General features: G+C 43.0%; 1 protein-coding gene across 1 annotated transcript; it reads right to left on the reverse strand.

Moving 5' to 3' along the window:
• Window positions 1-3,850: 3,850 nt before the first annotated feature.
• Window positions 3,851-19,160, reverse strand: LOC111963480 (HHIP-like protein 1). Its single transcript, XM_023986952.2, has 12 exons — window positions 18,733-19,160; window positions 16,380-16,612; window positions 16,097-16,250; window positions 15,593-15,852; window positions 8,494-8,637; window positions 8,137-8,283; window positions 7,590-7,771; window positions 6,519-6,645; window positions 6,173-6,318; window positions 5,861-5,942; window positions 5,025-5,107; window positions 3,851-4,632 (listed from the first exon to the last, which is right to left on the reverse strand). The coding sequence occupies exons 1-12, from the start codon at window positions 19,021-19,023 to the stop codon at window positions 4,007-4,009; spliced, it is 2,475 nt and encodes an 824-aa protein (XP_023842720.1). The 5' UTR covers window positions 19,024-19,160; the 3' UTR covers window positions 3,851-4,006.
• Window positions 19,161-19,618: the final 458 nt, after the last annotated feature.

The following is a 19,618-nucleotide window of genomic DNA, read 5'->3' on the forward strand; positions in this document are numbered from 1 at the left end:
GTTTGACTTGTTTGAACAAAGTTTAGCGGTAGCTTTTTGGACTCCTTTGTCTGCATGTTGAACGAGTGGATTACTGAAATCTGACTTTTTGGGATATAAAGAAGGATTTTATCTAACAAAACGACCATGTTGTAGCTGGGACCCTTGGAATTGCAAACTGAGGAAGATTTTCAAAAGTAAGTGATTTATTTAATCGCTATTTGTGATTTTATGAAGCCTGTGCTGGTTGAAAAATGTTGATGTGGGTCGCCGTCCTCAAACAATCGCATGGTATGCTTTCGCTGTAAAGCCTATTGTAAATCGGACAATGCAGTTAGATTAACAAAAATGTACGCTTTTAAACGATATAAGATACTTGTATGTTCATAAATGTTTAATGTTACGATTATTTATCTGAATTGCGCACCCTCCAATTTCACCAGATGCTGTAGCCTTATTAAGGAGTCTTTTAGTCCCAGACTTGGCCCCCCAGTTCTGCTTGCCATGCTGTAGCAGAGAACAGCCTATGACTTTAGGGCCTTCCTCTGACACCGCCTGGAATAGAGGTCCTGGATGACAGGAAGCTCAGCCCCAGTGATATACTGGGCCATACGCACTACACTCTGTAGTACCTTGCTGTAGTTTGTTGAGCAGTTGCTGTGCCAAGCAGTGATGCAACCAGTCAGGATGCACTCGATGGTGCAGCTGTACAACTTTTTGAGGATCTGAGCTACCTTTCCAAATCTTTTCAGCCTCCTGAGGGGGAAAATGCATTGTCGTGCCCTCTTCAAGCCTGTGTTGGTTTGTTTGGACCGCGATAGGTTCTTAGTGATGTGGATACCAAGGAACTTGAAGCTCTCGACCTGCTCCGCTACAGCCCCGTTTATGTGAATGGGGGAGTGCTCGGCCCTCCTTTTCCTGTAGTCCACGATCAGCTCCTTTATCTTGCTCACGTTGAGGGAGAGGTTGCCAGGTCTCTGACCTCCTCCCAATAGGCTGTATCATCGTTGTCGGTGGTCAGACCTACCACCGTCCTGTCACCGGCAAACTTAATGACGGTGTTGCAGTCGTACGTGGCCAAGCAATCGTGGGTGAACAGGGAGTGCAGGAGGGAACTAACTGTGTTGAGGATCAGCGAGGTGGATGTATTGTTGCCTACCCTCACCACCTGGGGGCGGCCTGTCAGGAAGTCCAGGATCCAGTTCCAAAGAGAGGTGTTCCATCCCAGGGTTCTTAGTGCCCTCCAAGCTCATCTCTAAGCTATGGCAGGGATCATCAACTAGAGTCAGCCACGGGCCAATAAAAATTAATATCCTGACTGGATGGTCGGTGGCCTGAACATAATTACAAATAATTTGTAGACTGCAAATTGACCGCAAACAGCTCAAACCAATATATTTGGCAAACATAATTAGAGCTGATTTTCTTGTGTTTTTACAGTCTTGTGTTCAACAATGAAAATTCACCCTAAAATATATATTTTTTTTTAATTCAGAAAACTACATTTGACCCGCGGGCAGCCAGTTGGGGAACCCTGCACTATGGTGTTGAACGCTGATCTGTAGTTAATGAAAAGCATTTGTCCAGGTGGGAAAGGGCAGTGTGGAGGGCAATAGAGAGTGCATTATCTGTGGATCTGTTGGGGTGCTCGTCGGATGTGACAGGGCTTGAAAACTAATACGGACTACAAAGGGAAACCCAGAGGTGAGCTGCCCAGTGACCCGAGCCTACCAGACGAGCTAAATGCCTTTCATGCTCGCCTTGAGGCAAGCAACACTGAAGCATGCACGAGAGCATCAGCTGTTCTGGATGACTGTGTGATAACGCTCTCGGTAGCTGATGTGAACAAAACCTTTAAACAGGTCAACATTCACAAAGCCCCTGGGCCAGACGGATTACCAGGACGTGTACTCAAAGCATGCGCGGACCAACTGTCAAGTGTCTTCACTGGTATTTTTAACCTCTCCCTGACCGAGTCTATAATACCTATATGTTTCAAGCAGACCACCATAGTTCCTGTGCCTAAGGAAGCGAAGGTAACCTGCCTAAATGATTACCGCCCCATGGCACTCACGTCGGTAGCCATGAAGTGCTTTGAAAGGCTGGTCATGGCTCACATCAACAGCAAAAAAGGTGGGCCGAACAGGCCCCCATTAACATCAACGGGGCTGTAGTGGAGCGGGTCGAGAGTTTCAAGTTCCTCAGTGTCCACATCACCAACAAACTAATATGGTCCAAACATACCAAGACAGTCGTGAAGAGGGCACGACAAAACCTTTTCAACCTCTGGAGACTGAAAAGATTTGGCATGGGCCCCCAGATCCTCAAAAGGTTCTACAGCTGCATCATCGAGAGCATCCTGAACGGTTGCATCACCGCCTGGTATGGCAACTGCGGCATCTGACCATAAGGCGCTGCAGAGGGCAGTGCGAACGGCCCAGTACATCACTGGGGCCAAGCTTCCTGCCATTCAGGACCTATATAATAGGCGGTGTCAGAGGAAAGCCCATAAAATTGTCAGAGACTCCAGTCACCCAAGTTATAGACTGTTTTCTCTGCTACCGCACGGCAAGCGGCACCGGGGGCGCCAAGTCTAGGACCAAAAGGCTCCTCAACAGCTTCTATCCCCAAGCCATTAGACTGCTTGTACACTGCTGCTACTCACTGTTTGTTTGTTACCTATGCTTCTTCGCCCCCACCTACATGTACAGATTACCTCAACTAGCTTGTACCCCTGCACACTGACTCTGTACCGGTGCCCCCTGTATATAGCCCTGTTATTGTTATTCTTATTGTGTTAATTTTTATTATTACTTTTTATTTTAGCCTACTTTATTTTCTTCTTCTTGAACTGCACTGTTGGTTAAGGGCTTGTAAGTAAGCATTTCACGGTAAAGTCTACACTTGTTGTATTCGGTGCATGTGGCAAATAAAGTTTGATTTGATTTGATTTTGACTTGGACAAATCATTTAGTCAGTCCACACTGAATAGAGAAACGGAGCGATATTCCGTTTGGATTCCAGGCTTCGAATTGGCAGTTTTAACTTTGCCCATGACTTTCACTCTTAATCCTCTCCTGTCACTCAACACTATTTCCTCTTCCCCTTTATCCCATCTCTCTCTCTCTACTCTCTCTCTCTCTCTCCCTCTAATTTAATTCCAAAGTCGCTTTATTGGCATGGGAAACGTGTTTACATTGCCTAAGCAAGTGAAATAACAAAACAAAAAAAGCAACGGCAAAAACAATCAGACTTTAACACAAACTCTCTCTCTATTAAATTAACACTGTATACCAACCCTACCTTCTCACAACACAACTGATTGGCTCAAACGCATTAAGGAAAGAAATTCCACAAATTAACTTTAACAAGGCACATGTGTTAATTGAAATGCATTCCAGGTGACTACCTCATGAATCTGGTTGAGAGAATGCCAATTGTGTGCAAAGCTGTCAACAAGGCAAAGGGTGGCTACTTTGAAGAATCTCAAATATAAAATATATTTAGATTTGTTTAAAAAAAATTGGTTACTACAGGATTCCATATGTGTTATTTCATAGTTTTGATGTCTTCACTATTATTCTACTATGTAGAAAAAAATAAAGAAAAAGCCTTGAATGAGTAGGTGTGTCACAACTTTTGACTGGTACTGTATATATATACTGTATGTTTTTCCATGTCAACTGAGCACATATCTTGTGAGACTGGTTGGATAATTTATTTCAGTATGTGATCATGAGTGAGTATTAAATAACCTGGTATTCCTTATACATTCATTGAAAAACTGTTTAGATTAATTTGATTTAGAGAAGACAATGTCTTGCATTAGCAAAACCTTCCATTCAAATAAAAACCCTTTAAGACTAACACAGCAATTAAATCAGCATTATATTACCTTAATGAAAGAGGTAGACCTATAAGTGCCACCATTGATAAAAATTAGTCAAAAGTTAGACAGCAATATTCCTTGGTTTTAGTTACAATCACTTAGGCCACAGTCAGGAATAAATTCAATGGACTCTCATTTCTAGGCATCTATGTAGTCCGAGTTCCCGCATATCACCCCTGCGTCCTCATAATGGGCACAGTTATGCAGACCTACGCCTGTGTGTTGACAGCCCAGCAGGCTCTCCTCTGTCCCCTCACACTGTACATCATCCAGAAGAATCCGGAGACTCTTCCCTTCTCCAAACTCAGAGTGTTTGGATGCCTTCAGGGCGAACCGGAACCCCAGCTGTCGACAAACCACTGCTGCGTTCTTCGTATTCCACAGGTCGTCGCACACCGTACCCCACTCCCCGTTGGCGAAGATCTCCACCCTCCCCCGGTCGTCCCGCCCCTGCTCGTCCCCCGCCAGTCTCACCACCCCATTCTGTGGCACAGCTGCTGATGCCGACCCGCTCTCTGACCGATGCTTGCCCTTCTTCCTGCGATTTTTTCGTCGTGTGTGCCTGGGTGGTTTGGTTGTGGTTGTGGTTGGAGGAAGTGTGGTGGTGACGGCGGCAGCCTCTTGCTCCTTCAGAATGTCCATGAGCTCCTGAAGCCAGTCCTTGTCGGACTCGCTTGCTGCAGACTCAGTGGGATGGGGTCTGACGGGCTCTTCTTGCGGGGAGAGATTTGGTTGCTTGGTCGGTAGTTCAACTCCTGTTAATGCTGTAGGATATAAGGATTGGATAACTACATGGACAAGCCTAATGTATAGTTGTGGGAGATTAGGTTATAATTAGCATGTAGGCCTATCTACAGTGTAATAAAAGTTTAATAGGAATCTGGCATTCTCAGAGGTCTAAAAACATCTCTCAAATTACTTAATGATCTGTGAATTGACGATGAAGTGAATAATCTAATTGAAGCAGTGAGGTCTAGTGTGTATTTTACTGACATAAGTGAATGATTGAGCAAAGGTGGCAAAATAAAACAAACAAAATAAAAGCAGACAGACAGACAGACAGACAGACAGACAGACAGACAGACAGACAGACAGACAGACAGACAGACAGACAGACAGACAGACAGACATTAATGTTGACAGCCAGCATACTCACTTTCCTTTGGTTTGAACTTGATGAGCTTGCTCTTCACTCTGACAGGCAGCGGGTCATAGTGGCATTGTCTTGGCGGTGCCCGTCTAAAAAAGACAAAAGACAAAAAGAAAAGTCTTCAGCTGGGAAGAAAACTAAATCAAAGGGTGAGTAGTCAGAGGTTTGCACCAGTTTCATCAGACTCTGTTGAGACCTTGGCTCTTTAGATGTATTTGATTAGGTTTCAGCTGGTCTCTTTGCCAAAATAAGGCTGAAGGCCTATTCTACTCTTCCCTTTCCAAACATTGCTGTGGTAGAGACTAATTAAAATCAGCTTCATGAGTGAGTGAAAAACAAATAACTTGACACAATCGTATATAGTGCAGCAGCCAACAGAGAGAGAGAGCAAGAGAGAGAGGGAGTGTGAGAAAGAGAGAGTTTCACACCGCTTCTTTCACCTAGAAATCTGGTGAAATGGAGGGTGAGCCAACCTCGACAGAGGGTAAGAAAACCTCAACAATCACCAAATCAGAGAAAGAATACCGTTCATCAGCAGTTTTGCTATAAGAACACAGAACACACAGAGACTGAATTGACCATAGAAATCATATTAAGAACTACAGGCACATTCTTCTGATTTAAAATAACCAGATCAGTAATCATGAACTGATGCTCAACATGTTTCATAGATATATGTTTAGTCTGTCTCTTTTAAAAATAGTGTCTATGACAGTGTTGCTAGGCTTCTGCCATCTTCAAGAGAAGAGCAGTTGGCCACTAAACTTAGTTAAAACCTCACTTTACCAAACAGTGGCAGGGTCAGGCTGTTGAAATGGCAGATTATGGCTTTAAATCCTTACCTTGAGGGATCCACCAGTTTGTAAACCACACCGGTGGGAGATGTGGCACTGGGCACTCCAGTTGACATGAAGTACAGTTCTCCTGTTGAGACAGAAAAAACAAATGTCACCTTCAGTAATTTAAAATCTAGCTAGTTTCCTGGACTTGATTTGATTCTCTAATGAGCATGATTTTTAGTCCAGGACTAGGCTTAATCTTGGTTTGGGGAAATGGCATAATGTCTGCAGCCTAGAGATCTGATGCTTAAAAAACCTTTTCCATTGCCTGTGACCAAGAGCAAACAAAAATAGCTTTAATGTGACTCCTCCTACCTGCCTCGTCCTCCGCAAATGAGATGATGTACTGGTAGTAGTTGTTGATTAAGCCAGGGAAGGCACAGGTCAGACCCATGCCCATACAGATCTCATGGTAGTCCCACTGACCTGTGTTCTTATTCTCCCGGAGGCTCATCATACGCCTATAGGGAAGAGACTCTACGTGTTAGAATTTATTACATTTTTCTGTTTGCTTTCCTTATAGGCTATATACGAAAACATAAAACACAACCTTCTGAATATATTTTTAAAAAACACCTGCTGTACAGTATAAACATCCATAAACCCTTTTAGGATTTGGATTGAACTTAAAATGATGAACACGTACAGTAAGGAGCCTTACCCGCTCATAAAGTCTCCAAATATGTACATGCCGTTCAGATTGGGGTATTCACAGCCTCTGTACACATAGCCACCAGTCACAGACTTGCCCATCTTGTGAGGGTAGGCATAGATGGGGAGTACATCATCTGGAAGAGAACAGAAGTAGGAGATAAGAGACTTCGTGCAGAGCCTGTGAATTTCCGGAAATCCTGATCTGGAGGATTCCCGGATTTCCTGCTTATTCCCTAGTGAGCGCTTCCCTTCTAAGCACATAATGACCCTGGAGACCGGGGTTCAATCCCCACGTCACATCCACCCTTCCCATCTCTTCCCACTCTGGTTCCATTACTGTCTAAGGATAAATAAAGTACAGTTCAAAATAAAACAACTGAAGGAAATCACAGAACAAAACACACCGTGACCCAGCCACAGGATTCCAGCATGACGATGAGCATTGGAGTTGGCTATACAGCACAAACTCATCTTTCCTTCCAGTTCTCTGCTGCCAATGACTGGAACGAATTGCAAAAATCACTGAAGCTGGAGACTCATATCTCCCTCACTAACTTTAAGCATCACCTGTCAGAGCAGCTTACAGATCATTGCACCTGTACATAGCCCATCTGTAAATAGCCCACCTAACTACCTCATCCCCATATTGTGATTTTTTTTGTTGCTCCTTTGCACCCCAGTATCTCTACTTGCACATTCATCTTTTGCACATTGATCACTCCAGTGTTTAATTGCTAAATTGTAATTATTTCGCCACTATGGCCTATTTATTTCCTTACCTCCCTAATCTTACTTAATTTGCACACACTGTATATAGACTTTTCTATTGTGTTATTGACTGTACGTTTGTTTATTCCATGTGTAACTCTGTGTTGTTTGTGTCGCACTGCTTTGCTTTATCTTGGTTGTAAATGAGAACTTGTTCTCAATTGGCCTACCTGGTTAAATAAAGGTGAAATAATAAATAAATAAATCTTGGATTAGGCTAAACTACAGGATGCCGGCAAGAAAATTAGCATTGGAGTTGTCTATACAGTACAAACTCATCTTGGATTAGGCTAAACTACAGGATGCCCACCTAGAGAGCTGTTGGTGCACAGCTTCTTGTCATAACAGGAGAACCCCTCTTTGGCCCTCCAGCCGTAGTTCCTTCCCTTCTCTATGATGTCAATCTCCTCAAACTTGTTCTGTCCCACGTCCCCGCAGAAGATGCGTCCCTTGCCCTCCTTAGTCAGGGGGTCCCCCCGGTCCACAGAACACCTCCATGGGAGAAACAAGAACAAGTCGACCAATAAAACAACTTAAGTGTGGCCTAGGTCTAGCGGTCTACCGTGTCGGCATAGGTTTGAATCTCACCTACTTCCCTTTGACACAACCTCTCTCTATCTTTCCCCACTGTCATCCTCTGTCTATGTGTTCAATAAAGTCAGAAAATATCTTTAAGAAATTAAGTAATTACACAAAAAAATATATACTTAAATAATTACAACTAGTTTACACTTTATAACTAAGTTATTACTTATTCATTCCATGCACTAATGTAAACTCTTACTTGTTTAGTTGTCAGTGTAATGTTTCATGAATGAAAGCATATTACGTTGTAAAGTTGTGGGAAAAAGGAGCACCTCCACATGTTGCGCACCCCGTAAGCATAGACCTCAGGGCGCGCCCCGCGCTCATGCACGAACGGGTTGTCAGAAGGGATCCTGTACAGGGGACCTCTGTCATTGTCATCAACATCGATCCGGAGAACTTTGCCTAACAGGGCTGACCTGCAGAAGACAGCAGAATTAATGTGGAACATAACACTGTGTCTTTCTGTAAGTAAGATTACTGATTGTCTTTGTGGTTTTTAATGTTTTTTAAAAATGTAAATACAAGTAACGTATTATTAGCAACAGTGTTAATGTTAACAGCTGTAACTAATTGTTCAAGTTATATGATTCAATGTGAGTTCCACAAGTTTTCCTCTCTTCTCTCACTTGTTCTGAGAGTTTCCATATTTCCCAAAGGGGTCACCAGCCATGCCCCCGTCTCCAGTGAAAATGTACAGGTAACCGTCATCAGCAAACATCACCATTCCTCCGTTGTGATTGGACGCAGGCTCGTCAACCTCCAGAATGATCCTGAGAAAGTGTTGGACACAGAGAAATCAGTGGTAGAAGATCATACAGTAAACGTATTGGCATAGATTTTGTTTGAGCAAAACGTCTTATAGAGAAACCTCCCATTGAATTTCTGTGCAAAGACACAGTCCGATTTTTGGAGAAGCAGACACTTTTGGTAACATGATACCTCGCCGGTCCATGCGTTTCTAGACTCTCAAAATAGCAACGTTCGCCAGAGGGCGATAGCAGAGATTTTTCTGTTGTCTTTCCATTTGAGTTGGGCAAAGAAGGATCACGTTGAAAACATCACCACAGTAATGTTTTCAATTTGAAAGAAAACCAACTGCATATTTAAGGAATAGCTAGGCCTATGTAATGAAAGTTTAAGTTTGATTTACATTACCCTGTTTTGTGCCTCCCAGTAGGCTGTAGATATATCCGCTAGCAGCTTGCTGGCCAGCTGGCTAAAAACAGCAAGAAAGCTAGCCTTTTAGCTTCCCACATCTCCTCCATTTGAAATAACAAGATTTATAAATAATTAGCACTGGCAAATATTCTTATTGTCTACTCGCCAGTATAACCTACAACATTATCCCAATTTGATATGCTGTTTCAATGTATTTTCTCCCATATCAGCTAAAAATAGAATGTCATATCATGGCGAAATGGCACATGGCTACCAGCTGTTTTTACCATGTAGCATTAGTTATTACTTCTCAACAAATTACATTTTGGGGGGAATTCTACACTGAACAAAAATATAAACGCAACATGTACAGTGTTGGTCCCATGTTTCATGAGCTCAAATAAAAGATCCCAGAAATGTTCCATATGCACAAAAAGTGTATTTCTCTCAAATTTTGTGCATAAATTTGTTTACATCCCTGTTAGTGAGCACTTCTCTTTTGCCAAGATAATCCATCCACCTGACAGGTGTGCCATATCAAGAAGCTGATTAAACAGCGTGATCATTACATATGTGCACCTTGTGCTGGGGAAAATAAAAGGCCATTCTGAAATGTGCAGTTTTGTCACACAACACAATGCCATTGATGTCTCAAGTTGAGGGAGCATGCAACTGGCATGCTGACTGCAGGAATGTCCACCAGAGCTGTTGCCAGAAATGGAATGTTATTTTTTTCTACCATAAGCAGCCTCCATTGTCATTTTAGAAAATTTGGCAGTATGTCCAACCGGCCTCACAACCCCAGACCACGTGTAACCATGGCAGCCCAGGACCTCCACATCCGGCTTCTTCACCTGCATGATCATCTGAGACCAGCCCTCTGGACAGCTGATAAAACTGTGGGTTTGTGCAACCAAATAATTTCTGCACAAACTGTCAGAAACCGTCTCAGGGAAGCTCCTCCGCGTCCTCGACCTAACTGCAGTTTGGCATCATAACGGACTTCTGTGGGCAAGTGCTCACCTTCGATGGCCACCGGCATGCTGGAGAAGTGTGCTCCTCACAGATGAATCCCAGTTTCAACTTTACCGGGCAGATGGCAGACAGTGTCGTGTGGGTGATGTAATGAGTCTGTGTGTAGCTAGAAGGCCGGTGACGTCGACCGCCGAACGCCGCCCGAACAAGGAGAGGGACCGACTTCGGCGGAAGTCGTGACAGGCGAGCGGTTTGCTGATGTCAATGTTGTGTTCAGAGTGCCCCATGGTGGCGGTGGGGTTATGGTATCGGCAGGAATAAGCTATGGACAATGTACACAATAGCATTTTATTGATGGCAATTTGAATGTACAGAGATACTGTGAAGAGATTCTGAGGCCCATTAGCTTGCCATTCATCCGTTGCCATCACCTCATGTTTCAGCATGATAATGCCTTTCGGTTACTGGCCAAACGCTCTAACCACTAGGCAAAAAGCAGCAGTAAAATAACAGCAGCGAGGCTACAGTATGGGTACTGGTATAGAGTCAATGTAACTTTTTGAGGATCTGAGGACCCATGCCAAATCTTTTCAGTCTCCTGAAGGGGAATAGGCTTTGTCGTGCCCTCTTCACGATTGTCTTGGTGTGTTTGGACGATGACAGTTTGTTAGTGATGTGGACACCAAGGAACTTGAAGCTCTCAACCTGCTCCACTACAGCCCCGTCAATGAGAATGGGGGCGTGCTCCGTTCTCCTTTTCCCGTAGTCCACAATCATCTCCTTTGTCTTAATCACGTTGAGGGAGAGGTTATCCTGGCACCACACGGCCAGGTCTCTGACCTCCTCCCTATAGGCTGTCTCATCGTTGTCGGTGATCAGGCCTACCACTGTTGTGTCATCGGCAAACTTAATGATGGTGTTGGAGTCGTGCCTGGCCATGCAGTCATGAGTGAACAGGGAGTACAGGAGGGGACTGAGTACGCACCCCTGAGGGGCCCCCGTGTTGAGGATCAGCGTGGCAGATGTGTTGTTACCTACCCTTACCACCTGGGCCCATCAGTAAGTCCAGGATCCAGTTGCAGAGGGAGGTGTTTAGTCCCAGGGTCCTTAGTTTAGTGATGAGCTTTGAGGGCACTATGGTGTTGAACGCTGAGCTGTAGTCATTGAATAGCATTCTCACATAGGTGTTCCTTTTGTCCAGGTGGGAAAGGGCGGTGTGGAGTGCAATTGAGATTGCTTCTTCTGTCGATCTGTTAGGGTGGTATGTAAACTGGAGTGGGTCTAGGGTTTCTGGGATAATGGTGTTGATGTGAGCCATGACCAACCTTTCAAAGCAATTCATGGCTACAGACGTGAGTGCTAAGGGTCGGTAGTCATTTAGGCAGGTCACCTTAGTGTTCTTGGCCACAGGGACTATGGTGGTCTGCTTGAAACATGTTGGTATTACAGACTCAGTCAGGGACAGGTTGAAAATGTCAATAAAGCCACTTGCCAGTTGGTCCGCGCATGCTTGGAGTACATGTCCTGGTAATCCGTCTGGCCCTGTGGCCTTGTGAATGTTGACCTGTTTAAAGGTCTTACTCACATCAGCTACGGAGAGCGTGATCACACAGTCGTCTGGAACAGCTGATGATCTCATGCATGCTTCAGTGTTGCTTGCTTCGAAGCGAGCATAGAAGTAATTTAGCTCGTCTGGTAGGCTCATGTCACTGGGCAGCTCGCGGCTGTGCTTCCCTTTGTAGTATGTAATTTGCAAGCCCTGCCACATCTGATGAGTGTCGGAGCCAGTGTAGTACGATTCCAGGCTCATAGCAAAGGGTCTGAATACTTATGTAAATAAGGTATTACCGTTTTTTAGATTTAATACATTTGCTAAAAATTCTAAAAACCTGTTTTGGCTTTGCATTATGGGTATTGTGTGTAGATTGATGAGGATAATTAAAAAAAAAAATCAATTTTAGAATAAGGCCGTAACGTAACAAAATGTGGAAAAAGTCAAGGGATCTGAATACTTTCCGAATGCACTGTGTATATGTTTGTGTATATATAAATATACAACAATAGACAAATATAATGCTAATATTACATCATGCTCATAAATGTAGCCCAAACATTCATTCTTTGTAACAATTAGATATTTAATGCTTTAATCTAGTAGCTAGCACATCTTGATCATGTGTTGTTCCTTCTCTCTTTCTAGAAGCAATCAGTTACAACTAAAAAAGTCAGATTGAGGCTTTCAATCAAACTGAAGACAGAAATATGTGTGCACCAGGTCAAGGCTTCTTGCATGGATGGCTTTGAGATGTCAGTTAACAATAATTCATTTTGGAAAAAATAATATGAATTGCCATATTAGGCATAACTCAATTTTATGTTGCTTTTCTTCCACCCAAGCCTTATACACCTGAGTAAGGAAGAAGAGACCACTAGTAGACAACTGTCTCTTAATAAGGAAGTTACAGTCTAGATTGAATATCATAATTAGTTGATTAGTTTGCATCAATTGTTTTGAGACTTGAAATCTTGTATACTGTGGTTCTCTAGGAACAGTTGGCCACACATTTAAAGGTAGATTTTGTATGCTTAAGTCCCAGTTTATGCTAGCTACATTGCCTGTTTATATAGCATTTACATTGCATTTACATTGCATAGCAGAAACATTGTTTCCTTGCTGAAAAATATATAGAATGCCAGTTTTAGTTAGAAGCATAGCAACATCAAGGCAAGTTTGTAACAGCTGACCTCGTTTTTACAAAGCCAAACCCGCCCATTAGCTGCTGAGTCTACCTTTTAAGATGCCAAAATAGAAAATGTTTTCAGTAATTGTTTTCAGTATTCTAATTTTGTTTTAGTTTGGTGTTTACTGATTGTTTCAGTGCATACATTCAACAAGCTTTGGACGAAGGACTTCCACAGGGCCGCCATCTCCAAAGTTCACTCAAAAAGGCAATAGTTCTGAACTGGGTTTGATTTAGTTTTTGTTGTTTAAATTATTAAAATGTTGTTTATTATCTTTTAAACTTCCATTGGTTGAAAGCTATTTCTCAGTTAACTTCTAATTGGTCCCAATCCCGGATCCGGTAGCACCCCCATCAGTAAAAAAGCTGACTAGCATAGCCTAGCATAGCGTCACAAGTAAATACTAGCATCTAAATATCATTAAATCACAAGTCCAAGACACCAGATGAAAGATACACATCTTGTGAATCCAGCCATCATTTCTGATTTTTAAAATGTTTTACAGGGAAGACACAATATGTAAATCTATTAGCTAACCACGATAGCAAAAGACACAACTTTTTTTTCTCCACCATTTTTTTCCTGCATAGGTAGCTATCACAATTTCGACCAAATAAATATATAAATAGCCACTAACCAAGAAACAACTTCATCAGATGACAGTCTAATAACATATTTATTGTATAGCATATGTTTTGTTAGAGAAATGTGCATATTTCAGGTATAAATCACAGTTCTACATTGCAGCTGCAATCTGAAATAGTGCCAAAGTAGCCAGACTAATTACAGAGACCAACGTCAAATACCTAAATACTCATCATAAAACTTTTCTGAAAAATACACAGCGTACAGCAAATGAAAGACCAACATCTTGTGAATCCAGCCAATATTTCAGATTTTTTAAGTGTTTTACAGCGAAAACACAATATAGAATTATATTAGCTTACCACAATAGCCAGAAACACAAGCCGTTTACCAGCAGCAAAGGTTAGCGATCCTAACTAACCAGCAAAAGATATATAATTTTTGACTAACCTTCATATACTTCATCAGATGACAGTCCTGTAACATCATATTACACAATGCATATAGGATTTGTTCGAAAATGTGCATATTTAGTGGCACAAATCGTGGTTATACAATGTGATTAGTAGCAACATTTCAGGCAATCTGGCCGGCGCCATCTTGGAGAGGCACCTAATCTAATCGATAACTAATCATAAACTTGACTAAAAAATACAGGTTGGACAGCAAATGAAAGATACAGTAGTTCTTAATGCAACCGCTGTGTTAGATTTTTAAAATTAACGTTACTCGACATACAGCGTGCGTTACAGCGAGACCATGCCGAAGTTAATGGCGGACTAATAATTTTACATTGTTCCACAGAAGTACGAATTAACATCATAAAKRGCTCTTACTTTTGGATGATCTTCCATCAGAATCTTGGGCAAGTGGTCCTTTGTCCAGAACAATCGTCTTTTGGTTGAAAGATGTCCTCTACTCCTGTAGAAATTAGCTGCTAACGCCGATGTACCGGAGAGGTGCCCAACTCGTGATAACGCCTGACAAAGAAACTCCAGAAAATCGCAATAAACTGATATAAACTGCTATAAGTCGGTTTAAATTAACTACCTTATGAAGTTTTTAAGACAAAAAACAAATTAAATCAGAGCCGGAGATATAGAACTGCTAAACCGAAAGCTTTTGAAGACGCCATGCCGGTGTCCCTCATGCGTCAGGCGCCTCGTCGAAAAGGTCGGTACTTCCGTTCCAAGAGGTTTTATACTCCCCCAGATGGTGCTATCTGCTCCATTCAAAGTCTCACCGCTTACTGACATCTAGGGGAAGGCGTATGCAGTGCATGTAGCCCCATAGCTTATAAGGGAATTTATAAACCGACCCTGGAACAGAGACCTCAATTTCAGAAATCTCACTTCTTGACAGGAAGTGTGCTGTAGAATGAGTTCTGTTTCACTCAGAGAAATAATTCAAACGGTTTTAGAAACTAGAGAGTGTTTTCTATCCAATAGTAATAATAATATGCATATTGTACGAGCAAGAATTGAGTACGAGTCAGTTTAATCTGGGAACGAAAAATCTACAAAGTGTTAACAGCACCCCCTATTGAGAAAAGGTTTTAACACTTGGCTCATGTAAATTCTGTAGTTGCCCCTTTAAATGTCGTAAGGTCAACATACCCATCGTGTTCACATTTCTCTCATGTAAATGTTGTAGCTACATAAAAATATTAAATAAACAATTTATTTGGGAATTATCCAGTCTTTGCTCTTTTCTCCATTAGCATGCAGACGATTTCAAGTTGTATTTGATTTACTTTGATCTGTTAAGACATTGAATACATGCTTAGTATATTTAGTACATTTCATACGTTTAGTTCTCTGTGAGAAGCAAGTTCATTTAAAGCGATATGTGATTGGAATATGTAGATACAACATTTAAATGTTGTTAACACAAGGGAACCAAAAACCTGATCTAATTTGCATATTCATATTGAGTTTGCAGCAAATTTGCAGCAAATTTGCAGCAAACAGTAGAATGTTTGCCACAAGTTTCCCAGAATTGTTTGCCAGAAGTTCACAAGTCGATGCAAATTTGCCGCAACAGTTTACCACACAATTAACTGCATGTGAAAATATGAGCTGGCCCAAAGGTTTGCCGCAACAGTTTGCCAGAAGCCTGTTTTTTCTGTAAGGGCTGCCTCGGTAGTGTGTAGACCCCTTTACAGAACATGGAGAAAAAGAATGATCAGGATGTGTGCTAATGGGGTAATGCGCATTCAGCAGCCATTTTTGGGGCCACAACACAACACACTGCACATAACTGTACCTCTCAGACCCGTGGTCCACCATGTTCATGTCGCTGGGGGAGACGCGGAACTCGCTGATCCTGATCCTCTCATCGAAGCCAATCTCCACGGAGTAGTATACATATAGCTTCCTGTTGTACTTGTAGTTGGGGTGAAAGGTCATGCCCAGGAAGCCCCTCTCGTCCCCCTCCCAGGGCGACGTCAGAACGGCCTTGGTGATGTTCAGGAACGGCGTCTCCAGCTTGGAGCGATCGGGCAGGTACGTCCACACCAGACCCACCTACCATACGATAATAACTTTATTACGGAAATTCATTTTTGTGAGGCCAACATATACATACAACAAAATACACAAAATCAATACACTATAGGGTGGTTTCCAGGATGCAGATGAAACTTTTCTCCATTGAGCTTATTTTTGAGGCCAGGTCAGGACTTGGTTTAATCTGTGTCTGCATGAGAAACCGCCCCTATTATACCACAATGCAATACAAAAACTGTTAAAGGAAAGTGAGCACACACACCTGCTCTGCTATAAAGAAGCGGTGTGTTCCGTCGTTGGCGTAAACCATGGCCAGAGGGTTCCGCAGGCCATTGGCTATTTCCTCCAGGCAGAGCTGCAGGCAACCCTCGGGGTCGGCCCGCACCCGGCCCAAGTTCTGTGTCAGCTGTTCGTTGCTGAGGAGGTGTGTACAAATGTTTTTTAATTGAATCAATTAAACTGTACAGTCAATAAGAATCCCATAATAAAAAATAACATTTGCCCTACCCCACCCCCAATTCCAAGCAAACCCTTGGAAGCCCCACCTGAGAAGGTGTGGGTAACAGTAGTCTGGGTCCTCCAGCTCCAGGTGCTGGCAGAAGCGGTCCTGGTTCGGCTCGGCTTCGGCTAGCTGCGGGTCGTCGGAGAGCAAGGTGATGGTGGAACGGCATTTGAGCCAGAACTGTGAACAGTAGTCAGGGCAGAGGCCAGGGAGGGTTCTGATAGGGGTGCTGGGGTCCTCAGCATCAAAGAGGTGAGCTGCATATGGAGAACATTCCTGAAGGAGGGGAAAAAGAAAGGGAATGGGGAAGGTGGAGAAAATGGAGAAGTGAGAAGGGAGTCAGGGATCAACCAAACGCTTTCATTTGGGCAGCCCCCTGTCATCTTATACATTTTGCCTGGTTCTGTGAAGCAAATACACTTTAGATTTGAGGAGATACGCTTGTTATGACAACATGCATCTTAGCAGTTTAAGTTTATTTCTCTCAAATTTTGTGCACAAATTTGTTTACACCCCTGTTAGTGAGCATTTCTCCTTTGCCAAGATATTCCATCCACCTGACAGGTGTGGCATATCAAGAAGCTGATTAAACAGCATGATTATTAGACAGGCGCACCTTGTGCTGGGGACAATAAAAGGCCACTCTAAAATGTGCAGTTTTGCCACACAACACAATGCCACAGATGTCTCATGTTTTGAGGGAACATGCAATTGGCATGCTTACTGCAGGAATGTCCACCAGAGCTGTTGCCAGATAATTTTTTGTTAATTTCTCTACCATAAGCCACCTCCAACGTTGTTTTATAGAATTTGGCAGTACGTCCAACCAACCTCAAAACCGCACTCGACGTGTAACCACGCCAGCCCAGGACCTCCACACCCAGCTTCTTCAACGAACACAATTGCATTTTATCAATAGCAATTTTAATGCACAGAGATACTGTGACAAGATCCTGAGGCCCATTGTCGTGCCATTCATCCGCCGCCATCATCTCATGTTTCAACATGATAATGCACAGCCCCATTTTGCAAGGACTTGTACACAATTCCTGGAAGCTGAAAATGTCCCAGTTCTTCCATGGCCTGCAGACTTACCAGACATGTCACCCATAGAGCATGTTTGGGATGCTCTGGATTGACGTGTACGACAGCGTGTTCCAGTTCCCGTCTATATCCAGCAACTTTGTACAGCTATTGAAGAGGAGTGGGACAACATTCCACAGGCCACAATGAACATCATGATCAACTATGTGAAGGAGATGTGTCGCGCTACATGAGGCAAATGGTGGTCACACCAGATACTGACCGGTTTTCTGAACCATGTCCCTACCTTTTTTTTAAGGTATCTGTAACCAACATATGCATATCTGTATTCCCAGTCATGTGAAATCCATAGATTAGAGCCTCATTTATGTATTTTAATTAACTGTTTTCCTTATGGGCTCCCGAGTAGCTCAGCGGTCTAAGGCACTGCATCTCAGTGCATCTAAGGCACTGCATCTCACTCAACAGGCGTCGCTGCAGTACCTGCTGGTTCGAATCCAGGCTGCATCACATCCGGCTGCGATTGGGAGTCCCATAGGGCAACGCACAATTGGTCCAGCGTCTTCCGAGTTTGGCTGGGTAGGCCGTCATTGTAGACGGTAGGCCGTCTCAGTAAAATGTTGCATTGATACTTTTGTTCAGTGTTGCTCGATAGTGTGGCAAGAGTGACAGCACTCCAAAACATGTACAACTATAGCCTTAACGTCTACTGTTATGTTTTTGTAAAAAATAAATAAAAAAATACTCCGATAAAAACGGAATGATTTTCAACACTCCCAAGTCCCAACTTTGGTAAACAAGTTTCAAATTCTCGCTTAAGTTTCTATCCACAAGCATAAACTAGCTAGCTGGGAAGGGCTCATCGGGATGATTGACTGAACTGAATGAACCGAATTTGTTTGTCTCCACCTGACTCTCGCTGTTCCACAAACCTCTCATTTTGGACCAAAATCATAAATTTGGGCACCAGGCATGTCCGTAAAGCCTGTCCCCGGTTGTATAGTTAATCTCATGCTATTCTACACATTTTGCCATGAGGCAGAGCATACATTTTGACGTTTTAATGCTAATTTCCTGTAATAAAAAAAATGGCTTATGAAGTGTTCATATGCTATCTGGGAGGCCTCGGGGACCCCAACAAAGCTTTGGGTTGGGGGTCCCAAAGCCCGTCTTGTGGGCCAGGCTATGCCAGTGCCTAAAAACGAAAGTCAGACCAGACCATTTTATTTCTAATAAGTGCCTCTGTATAGCAAGAATATGCCTCTACAAACATGCCGGGACTTGCCAAGAACAGATGGATGATGTAATTCTGAAAACAACCAAGTAACGACCTTTACCCGCGCTTTGCTTACCTGGCAGAGAAGGTCCTGCACATACCCAGCACAGCTGGCATATCCATAATAGTCGAAATTGTCCATGATCTTATAGAATTTAGCCATCAATTCCTTGTCCTTGGCAGAGTCGCAGCAGCCGAAGTTCCTGTACATTGCGCAGAACTGGAGGTCATCTTGAGGCTTGAAGGGGGGCTTGAAATCCAAACATTGTGGGTGTAAGAACACAGGTGCTATAAAAAATGCCAACAAATATAACCGAATGATCGGTGAGTGCCAAACACGGCCGAGTAAATCACAACAATACAACATTCTGACGTTACTTCAGGTCACTTAAAGTACCCCCCTTGAACCTCATGGATCAGAAATGTATGCAAACCAGCAAAAAAACGAGGCTCCCTCCGGTTCTACAGTCCCGTAGACGCCTTGTGTGTTTGATAGAGAGCGATTGGTTCACTGCACTTTGCTCTATATATTGAATAATCAACTTTCGACGGAATGCAGTCCATTTAATTTGTTATTCCACCGCGCAAGACATTACGTCGTCTCCGTATCTTTGTAGCCTATCTATAGGCTAGTTTAGAGTTCTCGTGCTACCCGTCCCGGCCCCGTCTTAAGAAACGCAGCAGAGTATTTTGCTGTCTGTTTCCTCCGTTTTGTAAGTGTGCTTGATGGCAGACGTAACTCATCTTTGCTCCACTATTACTATTCATATCCTCTATCTGCCTTGATACCCGCACAAAATACAATAATAGGAGAGGAAGTCATGGTAACAGTCCTGTCTGAGACAGTTTGTTTTCAGACAGGCATCAAAACATTGAGAAGAAGCCTAATGCAATAAACAGAAGACAAATCCACCGGAGTTATTCCACTTCTGTGGATGACATCAATTGGTGTCTGTTCTTAG

Source organism: Salvelinus sp. IW2-2015, linkage group LG4q.2 (genome assembly GCF_002910315.2).
Source record: "Salvelinus sp. IW2-2015 linkage group LG4q.2, ASM291031v2, whole genome shotgun sequence".
Lineage (NCBI taxonomy): Eukaryota > Metazoa > Chordata > Actinopteri > Salmoniformes > Salmonidae > Salvelinus > Salvelinus sp. IW2-2015.

What these genes read in the sequence shown, in the direction of transcription:
- LOC111963480 (XM_023986952.2), bottom strand. Translation starts at nt 19,023, where the DNA reads ATGTTGTATTGTTGTGATTTACTCGGCCGTGTTTGGCACTCACCGATC. An exon ending in TTTGGAGACTTTATGAGCGG is followed by an intron (nt 6,319 to 6,518) that starts GTAAGGCTCCTT and finishes TCTTCCCTATAG; the next exon opens with GCGTATGATGAGCCTCCGGG. An exon ending in AAACTGGTGGATCCCTCAAG is followed by an intron (nt 5,108 to 5,860) that starts GTAAGGATTTAA and finishes TGTCTTTTTTAG; the next exon opens with ACGGGCACCGCCAAGACAAT.